This window comes from Pogona vitticeps, chromosome 3 (assembly GCF_051106095.1).
Source record: "Pogona vitticeps strain Pit_001003342236 chromosome 3, PviZW2.1, whole genome shotgun sequence".
Lineage (NCBI taxonomy): Eukaryota > Metazoa > Chordata > Lepidosauria > Squamata > Agamidae > Pogona > Pogona vitticeps.
The window spans coordinates 119,045,751-119,062,812 of NC_135785.1; the positions used below are offsets into that span (position 1 = coordinate 119,045,751).

Below are 17,062 nucleotides of genomic sequence, written 5' to 3' on the forward strand. Positions count from 1 at the left end.
TCCAGAATTTTCTTTGGGATTGATGTTAGGCTGATGGTCTATAATTCCTAGGACTCTCTTTTTTGTCCTTACTGAAGACAAGAGACAACATTTGTCCTCAAATCATCTAGCATTTCACACACCTTCCATGATTTCACTATTCCATCCCCACAGAGTATCTAAACCAGGCTTGTTCAACCTGTGGCCCAAGGGCTGCATGTGGCCCAGGTCGGCTCATAATGCGGCCCAGTGCAACTTTTTATTTTTAAAGAAATTTCAAAGTTTCAAGTTACACTGCCGGTGCTTGCAGCCGGAATGTGGCTGGGGCACGTCACAACGGTGGGGAGGAGAGAGGGAAGGAAGGAAGAAGCAGAAGGGAGGGGAGAGGGGGGCTGCGTGACTGCATTGCGCCATCCCCATCAATAGGTGGACCCCCTCCCGGCGCCATAAAGCCACCAGAATCAAAGCTGGCAGCCTCTGCTGTCTGAGATCGCAGCTGCAGGTAAGCGCGCTTGGAGCGGGGCTGCGGAGGATAGCTAGGGCTGCCCCCCCATGTGGCCAAACCAAATGTATGTGCGGCCCAAATCAAATTTTCATCTTCTAATGTGGCCCAGGGAAGGTGAAAGGTTGGACACCCCTGATCTAAACAATTATTTCTTTTCTTTCTTTTGCTACATGTGTACCTCTACCATGCACACTTACCAGATTGGGTGGGGGAGGGGGATACTTAGCTCAGTGATACGACATGTGAGAAGAATGTTCAAATTGTTATGGATCACAAACAGAATATAAGCCAGCAGTGTGATGCAGCTATTAAAAAAAGGGAAATGCTATTTTAGTTCACCTTTATTTGGCACTGGTTAGGCTTCATCTTGAGTATTGTGTTGAGTTCTGGAGAGTGCAGTTTAAGGATGAAGACAAACTGGAATTGGTTCAGAGTAGGGCAACAAGGATGATCAGTGACTGAAAACAAAGCCCTGTGAGGAAAGCCTGAAAGAACTGGGTGTGCTAACCTTGACAAAAGAAACACTCATCAAATACTTGAAAGGTTGCTGCCCAGAGATAGTATAGGATCTGTTCTCAATCATTCCAGAATGTAGTAAATGTAATAATGGGCTCAAGTTACAGAAAGCTAGATTTCAGCTGAATATCAGGAAAGCGACCTAACTTTTGAACAATTCAACAGTGGAAACAGATTAGAGTCTGCCGTAGCAAAGAAACAGGAGTGGGCAGGATTACATCTTCCCTATGTTCAAGATACACCCAGGCAAGAACTTTGAAATAGTATGTTTAACATAATGACTGCGGTCCAGTGACATTCCATTTAAATATCTTATTGATGATATTAAGAATCACAGAGTCATAGAACTGTATACCTGGAACGCTCCTAGTGGACCACTGAGTCCACTTCCTGCCAGAACAAGTCATCCACAATTACAGCATCCGTAACAGGTGGCCAGCCAACCTTTGTTTAAAGAACACTAATGCAATAGACCACCACGATTCACAGCACTCCATTCCACTGTCAAACAGCTTACTATCACAAACTTCTTTCTAACATTTGTACAGTTTTCTTGCTCACAGTTTTAAATCTATTACTTTGGGACCTCTGAAGCTAGAGAAAACAAGCTGGCTGCATCTTTCAAGTGACAGTCCTTCAAATATTTGAAGAAAGCAATCATATCACATCTCAGTCTTCTCTCCAAAGGCTAAACACACCCAGTTCCCTCAATCGTTCATCATAAGGTTTGGTTTCCAGACCTTTTACCCTCCTGCTTGCCATCTTCTGGACACCAGCTTGTCAAAAGCCTTCTTAAACTGTAGTGCCCAAAATTGGACAGAGTATTCCAGCTGAGAGCGAAACAAAGCAGAATATAGTGATATAGTGCTTCCCTTGATCTGGACACCATTTTCTCTTGATGCAACCAAGTACAGTACTGCATTTTATTATATATATATATATTGCTGCCATCTTGCTGCTGACTCATGTTAGGCATGTGGTCTACTAAGACTCTTAGATCTTTTTACAGATGTTGCTGGGATATTACTGCCAAGCCAGCTATCAGCCATCTTATATTTATGCATCTGGTTTTCCTTCTCTTGTTTGTTTGCACAATTAATAAATGTTGCCATTAAATATTTGCACTTGATAAAATGCTGCTACTTATTTCAGAAATGCTACTACGCTGGGATGCACATTCAGTGATTTTTAGGAGAGTAAAAGAAAGTGGCTACAAGTTGATTGGGACGTGAGAAGAACTACTCATTCAGCCTCAGAATCTGCCCCAGCCTTTGCACATATTGCGAATGACATTTGACTATTTTCCAGACTAACACCATGACATCATCAAATCTGGTTCATATACTGAGTTTTAACATGCTTACATTTCTTGCAATTATTAAACCACACATACACAAGAAAGTTTTGAAAACAATGTTTTTTTTTTTAAAAAAAAAAATTGAACCAAACCTTTACTTGATGAATAAAACACAAGACAATTTCAGGCAGATTCCTTGAGAAATTGAACATCAATTCTCTCAGTCTTCATGACTGTATCCAACAAAATGCTTGTGCTATTTTGTTTAATATTTGTTGGATGTACATTTGTGTTCACATTTATATCCACTAGACAAAATATTTCTATCTACATAAGGCAGTCAGTCCAGCCTTAATTCACAAAAACATTGCATTTTCTAAGGATATATTCTCAATGATTGTTTTACTCATACAGCAATTAAGTCCGCTGCGCGCGCACACAAAAATCATTCAGTGATGTATACTATAAACAGGTAACACACTTCAGCAAGGAGCAACACGATTTACATGATATTTAGCATTTCTACATAGTTCATAGAAAATCGAGATGCTGAAAACTACTAAAAAAATCATGGCTTCAGAACGATTTCAGCTTTGGGGATTTCTATCATGCTAGTCTAATGCTCTAGTGAGTAAAAAAGAGCAATGGTGTTCATCTAACTGGATGGATTTCTTTGAAGCAGTGTCTCTTTGTCCACTTATACAAATCCTTCACTACAGGAACCCACGGATGGGAAAAGTACTTGAGGGAGAAAAAGAAGAGTGTTTGCAACCAAGAACAGTATCAGTCTCCGCACAGAAGAATGAGTACAGGATGGAACCGCACAGTGAAACAATGTGGGGAAACATGAATCTGCTCTGCTGATCAACATTAGCTGTGAGTGAAGAGACGGGCTAAAGGCAACTGGAACTGAAATGTTTATTTTCAGCATCACTTTGTTCTGTCATGTGCCACCACCTTGTTTTGTGTGATCAGAAGTCATCATTCCAGAAGAATGTCACTTTGGGCAGAACACATTTGCTTCTGATGCACCACTGCTAAAGATTACAAAGGTATCCCTATAAGCCACACACAAGCCTCTTTGTTTAGGGTTGCTATCCTGTTTGTTATACCTTAACCTATAATTACATTTTTCACATAACAACATGTATAAAAAAGAAAATATTAAGCTTACAGACTGAAAAAATAATAATTCTGTACAGGACAGGTAAAGCTAGAAACACTATTCTGAAAAGAAAACCTTAAATAAAGCTGTGATGTAGCAAATGGAAGACATTTAATAACACATATATTACATAGGCAATTTAAAAAAAAAACAAAGTGAGCATCACAGTAATAAAACATGTAGCTTTTCAAATCCGTGATAAAAATTAAGTTTAACACTGTACATTTAATTACAGGGAAGCACTGTGGCTTGCTATTAAAACAACTTAACAATTCAAAATTAGCACTCTCAAATCAAACCCACTTTACCTCTGAAGTTGCCCCCAAATAATACCCCTGATTTCTGCAACTAAAAGACCCCTCCCCCCAGCCCTTACATCAAGTAGTCATCTACAGCACCCTAAAGGACCTGCTGATGTTTCCAGACTGCTGTCTGTATCAGAGGCCAGTGTTGGGTCAGTGGACATTGACGACACATCATTGACAGATGACGATGAAGATGGATGCCGAGAGCTACTGATCACTGCTGCACCTGTGCTATGAGAAATAGAACATCGATTCAGTTACAGAAAGAATAGCTAACTGCAGCATTTGCTCTAATTTATCTTCCGCTAGTTAGCTACGATGAGCTTAAGTCTTGTTCACATGAAGAACTAACTGAGAAAACAATAATTTGCTTTACTTTTCTTATCAGCTGATGTGATTATCACCTTGTCTAAGATACCAAGAGAGACAAACATAAAAATGGGGAGGGGGGGACAGTCACTATGATCTCCTTAATTTGTCATCCCCGCCCCCTTTGTTTTTCGCCTTGTGGGCAACAACATGATCTAATATGGCATCCATAGAGGCAGGAGATGGGCAGATTTCATGCTTTGCTGCAAGCGCTCAGCAAACGATGAAGATATCCTGATATTCAGCCCTCATGAAGACAAGGAGTATTCGTTAGGAACAATAATGTTGTGTCCCTGTCAGAGGCATCTTCCAGCAAGGAATTAACCCAAACATTCTAGAACCCAGCAGGGAAGAAAAAAAAATGCCCAGTCCCACAGAGTCTCGGCTCTCAGGAAGTTAGGAGCCAGAGCCTGAGGGTGACAAGAGCCGAGTAAAAGGTGGGACTTCCACGCAGTCCATAGAAACAGAGACAACTGAAGGACACAGCATAGTTTGAAGCCCCAAGATTATTTATTAGTTTTATTTATATGCCGCATTTCTCCCAACAAGGGCTCCAAGACGAAGAGACCAGCTGCAGGGAAGGACTCTTCAAGGCCCTCCTCAGGGGAACAGAGAACAGAGCCTCAGAAGCAGGCTTTTCCTCCCCAGGAGATCCCAGGGCCAAATTCTGCAGCATCGTTCTTTCCTCTGCTTCCCAAATGTCTGTAGGTGAGAAGGCCACCTTTACAAAAGCCCTCTCTTTGTATTGTAAGCCACTACAGATGTTCCTACGAGTTCCTGTACCTATTTCCTGCATGCCGGACTTGTTCTACCTCCTGGACTGTTTGGATTACACCTTTGGCTCTACTTTGTGGATTGCGGTAGATGGCCTTCACCTCTGGACAATAGCTCTGGATTGCCCTGTCCTGGTTGTGTGCTCTGGTGTGCTCTTCAGTACCTGATCCCACTGCTTTGTCTTTCCCTGATTTAGGGCTTCTCTGTCTGGAAACTCTGTGTGCTTTTGCCCAGCACAGAACAAGACAGATAAGACTGAGTCAATAAATTCTAAAATGATCTAGGGTAATCTATTCTCTAACTGGGCTAACAGTCTCTTCTAGTACTCTCGTTTCTATCTGTAGCAGACTATCGTGGAAGCCCCAAGCCTGTTGTTGATCTTGCTCAAGTAAGATCCTTGATCTCGTAATAGAGAACTGAGAACAAATTCTCCTTCTCTTACAGAAGCATGTTTTGTTTCCACATATGATAAACCCAAACAGGCTCCATTGACTTTTAAACAGATAGATAAAACTACCTGCTTTGTAACAGCCTTTCTAATAGTAGATATTCTTGTCCATCTGATTGTGTAGGACAACAATGAACTGGAAGCACCTAAGTGCCAAATATTAATACTACGGTGTCTTTTGTTCCCTAAACAAATTGCTACAATCATGGAAATAACTTATAACTAGCTATATGCATACTTTCACCACATACAAATTAAAGAGATGTTTACATGCAGAATATCAGGCAGGATCATTGCCTGCGTTACTCAGATTGAACAAATTTGTCTGTGTTTCACATAAATAGCAATAACTGAACATTTTTATTGCAACCAACCTAAAGGAGGCGGCTGTCCACGTATAACTCCGTTCTTGGTTCTTTCCTCCAGGTCCATAACTTCCTTGTAAATCAGCTCTGAAAATCATCAGGTGTAGTGTTACCTATACAGTATTTCAAATAATCTAAAGAAGCAGTCTCATATGTTAACACTCATATTTTCCAGAAGATATACTTCTGACAAATCAGCACTCTTAGATTGGAGCACAGTAGACGAGTCAAATCACACAACTGTTCTGCTTGAAGCTGAAATTACTTAGTGTTTCCTTGATTCATCCTGCCTATGCGGCCTTGGGGCAGAAGCCTTTGAAGTAAAGATGCAACACTAAAAAGACCTTTTCTCTCTCCCTCTCCCTCTCCCCCCCCAAAGAGAATACAGATGGGTATATATTTATCTCTGGAGTCTTTGTAATAAACACCACTACCTGCGATTAGTAACTGCCTAAGGTACTTTTTTCACAAAGCCTCAGAATCCTCTTCAAGACTGGCAGCTAATCTGCATAAAAAAGCATTCTGAAACCCACACACACTCAATTTCTGTAAATTTTATCTGCACAATAAACATTCTCCTAATCTTAAAATTTGTGACTGCAAGTTTCCTCAACACTTGTTATCAGCACCCTATTCAGTGGTACTCAGTTTCCTTCTGCAACCGTCACTCTGGCTTCACTGTAGAGAAGTACTAATACAATCACTAATCTGGTAGGAGAGGTTGTCCAGAGTTTGAGTTTTGTCCCACAGATGTGCTGACCCAACTCTGCTTCAATTTTAAACTAGCTTCTGGTAATAATGGAACGGATCAAGGAGATTGAACCTTAATCACAATGTTACTTCAAACTATTTGAAAAGGCAGATCAGGACTGGGATTCAACATGCAATTATCTTCCCTGAAAATTGTTTTGCACTCTGGGTGTAACATCTGGATTCAACCCTAAGCATAGGTTTCTGCACTAAATGGAAATGTGTTTGCATATTTGAAACTAGTGCATCAGCTACACACATTCCTCGAGGTGAGCAAGGTGACATAAATTTTAGCAATATATCATTTGGATTATTGTAATGTTCTTCAAGTGCGGCTGTCTTTGAAGAGTGTTTGGAAACTCAAACTGGTCCAGATCGGCAACAAAACTGCTGCCTGGACCAGTTAAAAGAGGCACACAACCACCTTGTTGCAATATCTTTACGAACCACCAATCCACTTCCAAAAATAAATGAAAGTTGCTCAAATAATCTGAAGGTTTCTATTCCCCTATATGAGTCTACCTCAGGTTTAAGGTCTTCAGGCTAGACCTTCTTTTGCACTTATCATTCTCTTAGTCATGCTGGTGAGAACATGAGCACCTTCTCAATGGCTGCTCCCAGATCATTTGCATGTGGGAAATGGATGCTGGATTTCATTTACAGTGGTGCCTCGCTTAGCGAGGTTAATCCGTTCCGGATTAACCCTCGCTCAGCGAATCCATCGTTAAGTGAAATAAAAAAGCCCATAGGAATGTATTAAAACTGATTTAATACGTTCCTATGGACTTAAAACTCACCATTCTGCGAGTTTCCTCCATTGCGGCAGCCATTTTGGATGCCTCGTTAGTGAGGCAAAACAGCGGTTGCCCTTTTGTTTTAGCGGCGGCCATTTTGGAACTGCCAATCAGCTGTTTGCTATGCTTTGATCGCGTCTGCGCGATCATCGCATAGCGAAAAAAGCCCATAGGGGCCATCGCTGAGCGAACGCTCCAGCGATGGCCCGGGACCCCTCGTTGTGCAGTTTCATCGCATAGCGAAGCGTTCGCTATGCGAGGCACCACTGTACATTTATTCAGATTAGCTTTGCTATACAATATTTAAAAAGTGTTAATTATATTAAAATTTGTAATTTATAATAAGAACAATATTAAAGACACAAGTAAACATAGAATAAAATGATCCCTTTCAAAAAAAAAAAAAAGCCCTTGATCAACCAAGGGCTGTCTGGGAACAGCAACAGAGAAGGCTCTCTCCTGTGGACATAATGGACTTCAAAAGCATCTTTGAGGGTGTTGGGACCAAGAAAAAGACCTCTCCTGGTTAATACTGAGGTAGGCTCATAAAGGGAGATACGGTCTTTTAGATAGCTTGGAATCAAGCTACTTAGGTCATTAAAATAAAGCAGTTAGTATTTAAGATGCCATAACATTTTGGTCTCTTGTTTCATTGACAGAAAGGTCAAAACTATGCCACTGTTTCTCTGAGATGTGAGAGGATCTGCCATAGAAGGAAAGTAACAACACATCCTGAGACATATGAAAGAAGAAAACTTAGAAAGAAAAAAATGAGATGGGAAGTAACCTGGATCCCCTCACAAAAGGTATAGAGATCTTTGTGGACAGACAGTGCAAAAAAACCCTGACACCCTTCCTACTGAGGTGACAGTGACTAGAAAGATCACCCTGAATGAAAGCAGAGGAAGAGGGCCTTCTCATCTGGGTTCCTGCAGAGGCTTGTTAAGGATCTTTAGGATAAAGCTGGGCTAGGAGAGACTGTTAAGAGAAGAAAGATGAGCAATAGCTCAGAGAAGACATATGAGGTATGGATGTGCAAACATCAGTGGATGGCATGGCCCTGATAGCACTGAGGATAAGTCAGTTTCCTGATACTTGAGTGTGTTAAGATAAAGCCCTTTCTCAAGTTCTGGTCAGAAGAGGTAAAGGAGGTGAAACAAAAACACATACAAAAAAATCAATGCAATTGGATTTATAAAATTACATGAAAACCTTTCATGTAGCCTCTAATATTTTTTTTGTTACTCAATGCCTTAATGAAAGAAACATGGAAATTATTTTATCCAAATAACCTAAACTCTTCTGGCCTGCCTCTCAGCCTCCACATACCTAGGTAGAGCCATACCACATCTGGGTAGAATACAAGAACTTGAGACGAGAGATCCAGATGTACAGAAGGTACTGGGAGGGACTCGTAACTTGTTTTTCAGTCTCCAGCTCTGCAGCCAAATACAGTGGTGCCTCGCAAGACGATTGCCTCGCAGGACGATTAATCCACAAGACGATTAGTTTTTGCGATCGCTGTTGCGCTTCGCAAGACGATGTTTTCTATGGACGATTTTCGCAAGACAATGTTTTTCCTGTTGGAACGCATTAAATAGATTTCAATGCATTCCAATGGGGAACAGCGTTTTGCAAGATTATGTTTTCGCAAGACAGTGATTTTTGTGGAACGAATTAACATCGTCTTGCGAGCCACCACTGTACCCAAACCACTGAGCTGTCCAGCAGTTCTACCTATAGTAGGGGGATCTAGTGACCTTCAAGCTGTTGTCAGTCTAGGTGATCAGACTGGGACTTAAAACACAGAATGACAACTTCACTTCTTGGACTTTATATGTTCATTCCATTGAAGAGACAACTTTACCTCTTGGATGCACCATTCTGCCATTTGCAGCTATCTAGGTCCAAATCTGGAGTAACCACAGTGGCTAAATAGGAAGTATGTTACTGATGTGACACAAAACTCCTGCATTTCCCAGCAACTTTCTCAACTTTCAGCATTGAAGGACTGAAAAAAAAGCCTCTAACATATGTTAAATTTAGGAAATTGCTGGAGTTGCCTGTTACCCCAATATAGTTAGCAAGGACACATATAGAACTCTATTTAGCATTTAAAAATAATGAAACAAAAGCTTTACCAATATATCATATTATACTTTCGTCCAAAATGAAAATATTCTTCTCACCTTTCCATTCTTCTATCGTGTGCTCCCTTTCATCTAGTTGTTTGTCTGGTATCTTTGGAGGAGGCTAGTAACAGAATGAAGTGGATAAATTTTAGGACAAGACAGCAGATATCACTCTAAATATAAATGTGCACTCTCAATTCAGTACTGGAGTAAAACTATTAAAGCAGTTCAGCCAGAAGAATCTCTCAGCACCTTTCACCGTTCAGAACTCTTCTCAGGAAATTACTGGGAGGCAACCTTTCATTTCTTAGCTACAATACTAATATGTTTCTCACTTCTTTTCTGGGATACTACACAAACACTGGCTGAGTAACCTTATGAACCAGAAAAGATGTTTGGAATCTGAGTGCCTGACCCCATGTTGATTATAAAACATGAACTGGACACCACCACTGAAAGGACAAGGGTGGCTGATTCTAGGGTTCGGGTTCCAGATTCTTAGGCTTGCCGTATCAGAAAGCAGACAAAAAGAAGCAATAAGGATAATTCTTTTAAAAAATTAGTAATTCCAGTAATTAGACTGCTACATTGCAAACAAAAATAAGGGAGGTGCTCCTTGCAAATAGCAAAGGAATCTCCCAAAAACCAGTATCAGCAACACATTATCGAAGCACTCAGTGCTACTTTCTTCATGGTTATTTGCAAATTTTGTGAGCCCATTTCCTTCCTCTGTTGATGTTTTGGCAGCCAATTCTTGTCTCCCTTTCATTCAGTCTCAAGTGATATTGGTCATTAAGAGGTCACAACAGAATTCTATGAAACCAATCAGATTTAGCTATATCCAGGCACCAAAGACAATAGAAACAATCAGTGCAGGAATCATTTTGAGCCTTCTGCATCTGTACATCACCACATATTGGATTTACAGAAGACCTTTGTAAAGCATTTTAGATCAGTATTTGAAAAAGCCCAGCTTTGCTAAAATGCTAACTCTGAATCTTCTGAAATGCCAAACTAAGAATGCATAATAAACTGCTGGTTAGAGAGCAGAAAAACAGCCTTACTAAGTTACCCTCTGGCACTTGAAATCATGACCGAACATTTTCACGGCACAGAATCCGGAATATAGAAACTTACTGCTTCTGCTTCCGAAGGGTCATACCAGACATTGATGTATGGGTGCTGCAAAGCTTCATCTACTGAGATTCTTTTTGATGCATCGATCACCAGCATTTTGGATAACAAATCTCTTGCCTGACTGGCTACAAGAGTAACATTTAAGAGAGAATTAAATATTTAAACATTTGAGACAACAGTGTACAGGGCTGTGGGTCAAGGCATTATATAAAACAAGACCAAGCTACTTGGTTACATAGCTTATTTGAAAAATACAGCCAAACCATTTATTTTGTTCTACACTTGCCAGATAAAAGGACAGAGCCAGAACTAGTCTCACTCTTCCTTCTCTAGCTACCAGAAAGGCTTCTCTTTTTCATTTTAATGTCTGCTACTAAACATTCAGCAAGCACAGAGCAAGAGAGAACCATTTTTCTCCTCCAACACAAAAGCTCAGGAGGTAGCAGAGTCTTGTATTCATATTGGCAGAATCCCACCCACCTACCCTACCCCCAACATGGCTACAGCTCTAAGCTTGGAACTAGCAGAGAGTACAGGGCTGACCCGGAGCTCACACTACATCCTGGCTGGACAGCATGAGGTCAGAGGTAAGAACATACTATGAGGGAGGGGGCACAGTCTCGATGGCCTCAAACGTTCCGATTCACCACCAAGGCTATTGCATCACTAATTATGAGACTCCACAAAAGGGTAGGAGTGTGCATTGTTAGTGACACAGATCAGAAGGAAGAAGACAGACTTGCTCATCAGTCCAATAGGTTGTCATAGGGCTAAGAGGGTGAAATGAAAGAGGGCAAACACATGGGTGCCACAACCTAACATGGAAATATTTATTTAATTATGCTTGTTTATGTACTTAATAACAGGGGACGTGGTGGCGTTGCGGGTTAAACCGCAGAAGCCTGTGTGTGCTGCAAGGTCAAAAGACCAGCCGTCGCAAGATTGAATCCACGAGACGGAGTGAGCTCCCGTCGCTTGTCCCAGTTCCTGCCAACCTAGCAGTTCAAAAGCATGTAAATGCAAGCACTTTTCATGGCAGAGTTTCTAAATTTACCGGGGGGGGGGGGAGATCAATCAAATCTTACCTTTGAGTTTATTGTGCTCAGAGTCAACTGGAAAAAGGACATCTGGGAAAAGCTTCTCAAAACTATAGCCAGCATATTTAGGCCTGTTTTCCACATATGTTCTCACTGTTGGTTGTAGTTTCTTCATGAATTCAGGACATGGTGTCCCTAACTGTTCAATAACTTTATTCCACTGATCAATATCTGAGATCAAGGAACTAAGAAAAATTGCATATCTAATAATATATTGAAAATCACATCAAATAATAGGTTAGTTATGACCAACAATAATTCCTTAGTAGAAAATGATGAGTCCAATAGCTGTTTTCCTCCTCAGCTATTTTCGTTTTTAATGGTCGATCACCTCACACAGGACAAGTTGGGAGGAATTCCATTGTGGCTATCTAATAATTTCAAGGCTCAACTTAAACATGGGCTTGCAGTATTGCACAGAAGAGCAAATTATCCAAATGCATTCTTCTATCAATGATATTAAGAAGGAAGGTGTATTTGCCAAAACTCCACATATACTCAACAAGACTAAACTGGGGGAAATATTTTATCAGAATTGTTAGAAAATAAAAGTATTTTTGCTTGAGGTGTCAGCATAAAACTAGAAGTGAAAGACAAGTAAACTCTAATTTAAAGCTAAAGCTTCAGTTGTTAGTACTGAAGACTAACCTTTCATCTTAAACATGGCATTCTCTTTATCGTATTTCTATAGCATTTAAACAGATACAGATCTGACCTTTATAAAGAATGCACTGTTTTCTCATTCAAAATATAATCTATTACTACTTTCTAATCCTTTTAGAAACAAGACTCCAAAAAAGCATGTCCGTCTTCTACTGAGAATACAGGAGAAAAATGTCCTTGTATGTAAAAGAGAACTTGCTGGAGTTTCAGCCATGGTTTTCAATGGTTCTCAAAAATTTCAATGGTTCTCCAAATTTATTTTGAAGAAGAGGCACTTACAAAAGCACCAGAATAACTGGGCCCATCCATGAGACGGTTGCTATTATGGTTTGCCATCCACTTTGACCTCAAATAATTATGTGCACACAAAGCTCTTACTATAGGGAATTCTAAATGCTCTTGGAAGAGAGCCAACATGTACAAGTGATACATCTAAACATGCCCTGATCCCTTTTGTCACCGAAAAAAATAAATACAATTTAAAAATAGCAGATTCATCCACTGTCCAAACATTTATGTAAATAGTTCTCATTCCAGAGAAAAGTCTTATCATTCTAGTTCAGTCAAAATAACAGAACAGACGCTGAAACAAACACAAAATAAACCAGCATTCCTGCCTTCAGGGGAGTCTTCATCATCTGCATCCCTCAGGGACTGAGTGAGAGACAGTGTGGCTGTGCTCTTGGGGGGGGGAGAAGGGGCTTTAGAAGGGGTTTTTATTGTGATTATCAATTGCCATCAGGTTACTTACAAAGAGACCCACAGTGGATCTGAAGGAACAGGAAGGGGGGAGGGCGTTGGAGGGGGCAGCCATTGAGATGGTGCTGGGTAGGGAAAGGAATGGCGGTGGGGTTAGAACATGCCCACGTAGGAGAAGAGAGATTAGATATCTTACATCTATCCCCTCTTCTAGTCCTACCCGCAACCAGATGGTATCAGGTGACCATATCAGCAAACCCTCGAGCCACACGGTGCTGTTGATGAACGCCAGGTCAGTACAAAATAAGACTGCCCTCATCTATGATGTGATTCTTGATAAGGGTGCTGTCCTGACATGCATTACTGAGACCTTGGGTGGGAGAGGAGGGTGGTGTTCCCCTCTTCCAGTTGTGTCCACCTGGGTACTCGGTCCAACACCAATGTCGCTTGGAGGGTTGGGGAGAGGGAGTTGCTATAGTCTGTAGGAGTTCTGTCTCCTTGACCAGGCTTCCTATCCCTTTGAGAGGAGGTCTTGAGGGCCTGTATTGTGTGTTGGGCTTACTGGGGATTCTGTTGGTGTACCACCCACCCTGCTGCGTACCAGCAGTCTCCCTGCCTGAGCTGACAGAGGTAGTCTCAGACCTGGTGTTGAGGCCTCTCAGGCTGTTAGTGCTGGGGGACCTCAACATCCATGCTGAGGCTGCCTTGACTGGGGTGGCTCAGGACTTCATGGCCACCATGACAACCATGGGGCTGCCTCAATGTGTCATCAGCCCAACACATGAGAAGGGCCATACCCTGGACCTGGTTTTCTCAATGGGACTGGAAGATGGTGGTTTCGATGCAGAGGGGCTGGTTGTGACCCCATTGTCATGGTCAGACCACTTCCTGGTCAAGTTTAGTCTATTAGCTTCTTCCCTCTGCAAGGGTGGGGGAACTATTAAGATGATCCACCCTCAGAGACTAATGGATCTGGATGGTTTCCTGAATGCTCTGGGGGATTATCCGTCTGATATGGTTGGCACTCCTGTCTAAGCTCAGGTCACCCTATGGAATAGGGAGATGACCCGGGCGGTTGACACAATTGCACCTAAGCACTCTCTCCCTTCACGCTGAGCCCAGACAGCTCCTTGGTATACTTCTGAACTGCAGGCGATGAAGCGAGAGGGGAGACGGTTGGAGCGCAGGTGGAGGAAATCCTGCTGGGAGTCCGATCAAACACGACTTAGAGCCCATTATCGGGCTTATTTCATGGCAAAACGGCTGGCGAAATGGCAATATTTCTCCAGCCGTATTGCTTCCTCAGAATGTCGTCCAGCAGAGCTGTTTCAGGTGGTCCAGGATCTTCTTCAACCGGGAAATCCGGTGGAGGTCTTGGACTGCTCATCAGCTCGCTGTGATGAGTTTGCCATTCATTTTGAGGGGAAAATCGCTCAGATTCGCAGTGGGCTGGACTCCACGGTTACTGCAGAATCAGAGGATGTGTTCAGTGTGCCGTGCTTAAGTCAAGTATTAATGGATGAGTTTCAATTGTTGAGACCTGAGGATGTGGACAGAGTGCTTGGATCTGTCCGTTCTACCACCACTCCGCTCGACCCTTGCCCATCTCGGGTAATTGGAAGATCTGCCAGGGGGGTTCGCACTTGAGTCCAGGAGGCCATGAACGCCTCTTTGAGAGAGGGAGTGGTCCCTGCCACCTTGAAAGAGACAGTAATTCAGCCATTCCTAAAAAAGTCAAACCTGGAACCAAGGCTGCTGGTTAACTACTGACCAGTGGCAAACCTCCCTTATTTGGGCAAAGTTTTGGAATGGGTTATGGCCGGGCAACACCAGGCGCTGCTGCATGAAACAGATTTTCTGGATCCATTTCAATCGGGTTTCAAGCCAGGCTTTGGTACGGAGACTACTTTGGTCGCCCTGTACGATGACCTTTGCCGGGAGAGAAACAGGGGGAGTGTGACCCTGTTAGTACTCCTGGACCTCTCAGCGGCTTTTGACACCATCGACCATAGTGTCCTTCTGGATAGGCTGGATAGGTTTGGAGTTGAGGGCACCGCTTTATGGCAGTTCCACTCCTTCCTGGCTGACCATGTCCAGAGGGTGGTGCTGGAGAACAGTTGCTCTGCCCCATGGCGTTTATGTCATGGAGTTCCTCAGGGCTCGATACTGTCCCCCATGCTGTTTAACATCTACATGAAACAGCTGGGTGAGGTCTCAGGAGGTTTGGGCTGAGGAGTCAGCAATATGCTGATGACACTCAGCTCTACCTACTGTTTTCCACCAATCCAGGTGAGGCGGTTTCTGTGCTGAACTCGTGTCTGGACCTGCTAATGGACTGGATGAGGGTTAATAAATTGAAACTCAATCCAGACAAGACGGAAGTGCTGTTAGTGGGTGCTTCGCCAGACAGGCTGAAGGGCCATTTCCCTGCCCTGAATGGGGTTACACTCCCCCTAAGGGACACGGTCCACAGCCTGGGGGTGCTCCTGGACCCCAGTCTAACTCTGGAAGCCCAGGTGGACTCGGTGGCCAGGGGCACCTTCCTTCAGCTGCGGAAATTATACCAGCTATGGCCCTACCTGGACGAGTGGAGTCTCATGACAGTTACACACGCACTGGTAACATCTTGTATAGATTATTGCAATGTGCTCTACGTGAGGCTGCCTTTGAAAACGGTCCGGCGACTGCAACTGGTCCAGAATCGAGCTGCATGGCTGGTGAGTGGTTTGGCCGCTAGGGGACACATCAAGCCGATTCTGTTTAAATTACATTGGCTACCAGTTGCTGCCTGGGACCAATTCAAAGTGCTTGTTTTGACATATAAAGCCCTGGATACCTGAAGGACTGCCTCCTTCCATATGAGCCTACCTGGCAGTTAAGATCTAGCCAGGGGGCCCTTTTGAAAGAGCCGTCCCTCAAGGAGGTAAGAGGGATAGCTTGTAGACAAAGGGCCTTTTTGGCAGCTGCCCCCAGACTATGGAACGCCATCCCGAGGGAGATTTGTCTGGCGCTGACGCTGATGACATTTCGGTGCCAGGTCAAAACCATCCTGTTCCAGAAGGCTTTTAATTGAAATAATATCAACTGTACGTCCTGATGGCAATTTTTAGAGTATCTTAATTGTATTTTAATTGTTTTATTTTTTTAAATGTATTTTAATTGTTGTAACCAGCCCAGAGCCCTTTGGGTAGTGTGGGTGGCATATAAGTTAAATAAATAAACATACAAACAAACAAACCAAAAACCCCAATTACCATTCTGGTACAGAAAGAAAATTAAATTCAAAACCAGCAGGTGGGAAATGTCTGTATTAGGACTAACCAAAATGCCACAAAAGTGTGCAAATTTTCACTTTCTCTGAAACTCAAGTCATGCCTTTGTTAACTTCTTGTGCAACTTTAGTAAATAACTTGTTTAATATTAACTACAGATGTCAAAATTCACATGGATTAAAATTAAAATCTTGCAATGTTCTGATATATTACAAATTAAACAGCCTTTTCCTCAGAAGGTCTTCTTCAGCTTATAACATGAAACAAGGCTCTGAACATGTATGGACAGTAGTTTTTAGGCTAGCTAAAGCTCTACAAAAGAGTTTTTCTGCTGTATGTTAAACTCTATAAGGGGTACACGCATGATCCTTATTTGGGGGTGCCAAAGTAATCCAAAGAAGGAACCAATATCTACTGAACATAACATATTAACCGAGGGTTAAACTCCCCTCCCATGCATACTGTCTTCTGCTCTTGAATGAAGAGAGACACTGAAGTAGCCACAGGGAAACTTTTGACTTTCATCTAGAAAACAGCCCTTCAGATACCCCTTTGTGTTATGTATTGCAGTGAGGAAAATCACAAAGTATCCGTGTTCATCAGAATCAAACGGTGTTTTCCTCCACACCTATTTGCAAGGACTAGACGTTTCTTGCTGTAATGTGCAAGTTTGTGCCATGTATTTGACGTTGCCAATTCAAGTGGGTGCCTAGCAACCAACTCACTCACATTTCTGTTTAAGTTAAGCATCTTTCTGCAGTAGTCAGGGAAGTAATAATCATCATGTGGCATCAA

The 17,062-nt window shown here is 42.4% G+C and overlaps 1 protein-coding gene across 9 annotated transcripts in view; it reads right to left on the reverse strand.

Annotated features, from left to right (window-relative positions):
* Nucleotides 1-2,402: 2,402 nt before the first annotated feature.
* MAPK8 (mitogen-activated protein kinase 8) overlaps nucleotides 2,403-17,062 on the reverse strand; it is a 36,329-nt gene continuing 21,669 nt past the window's right edge. For 7 of the 9 annotated variants that reach the window (XM_020809646.3, XM_072994853.2, XM_072994854.2 and 4 more), the window contains 5 exons: nucleotides 11,622-11,804; nucleotides 10,537-10,661; nucleotides 9,457-9,520; nucleotides 5,733-5,810; nucleotides 2,403-3,993 (listed from right to left, as the gene is read on the reverse strand). In XM_020809646.3, coding sequence (XP_020665305.3) covers nucleotides 3,848-3,993; nucleotides 5,733-5,810; nucleotides 9,457-9,520; nucleotides 10,537-10,661; nucleotides 11,622-11,804 — 596 coding nt within the window. In that variant the 3' untranslated portion in view covers nucleotides 2,403-3,847. Of the gene's footprint in view, nucleotides 3,999-5,732; nucleotides 5,811-9,456; nucleotides 9,521-10,536; nucleotides 10,662-11,621; nucleotides 11,805-17,062 lie in introns of all 9 variants that reach the window. The other 2 variants (XM_020809647.3, XM_078390642.1) reach the window with 1 other exon arrangement.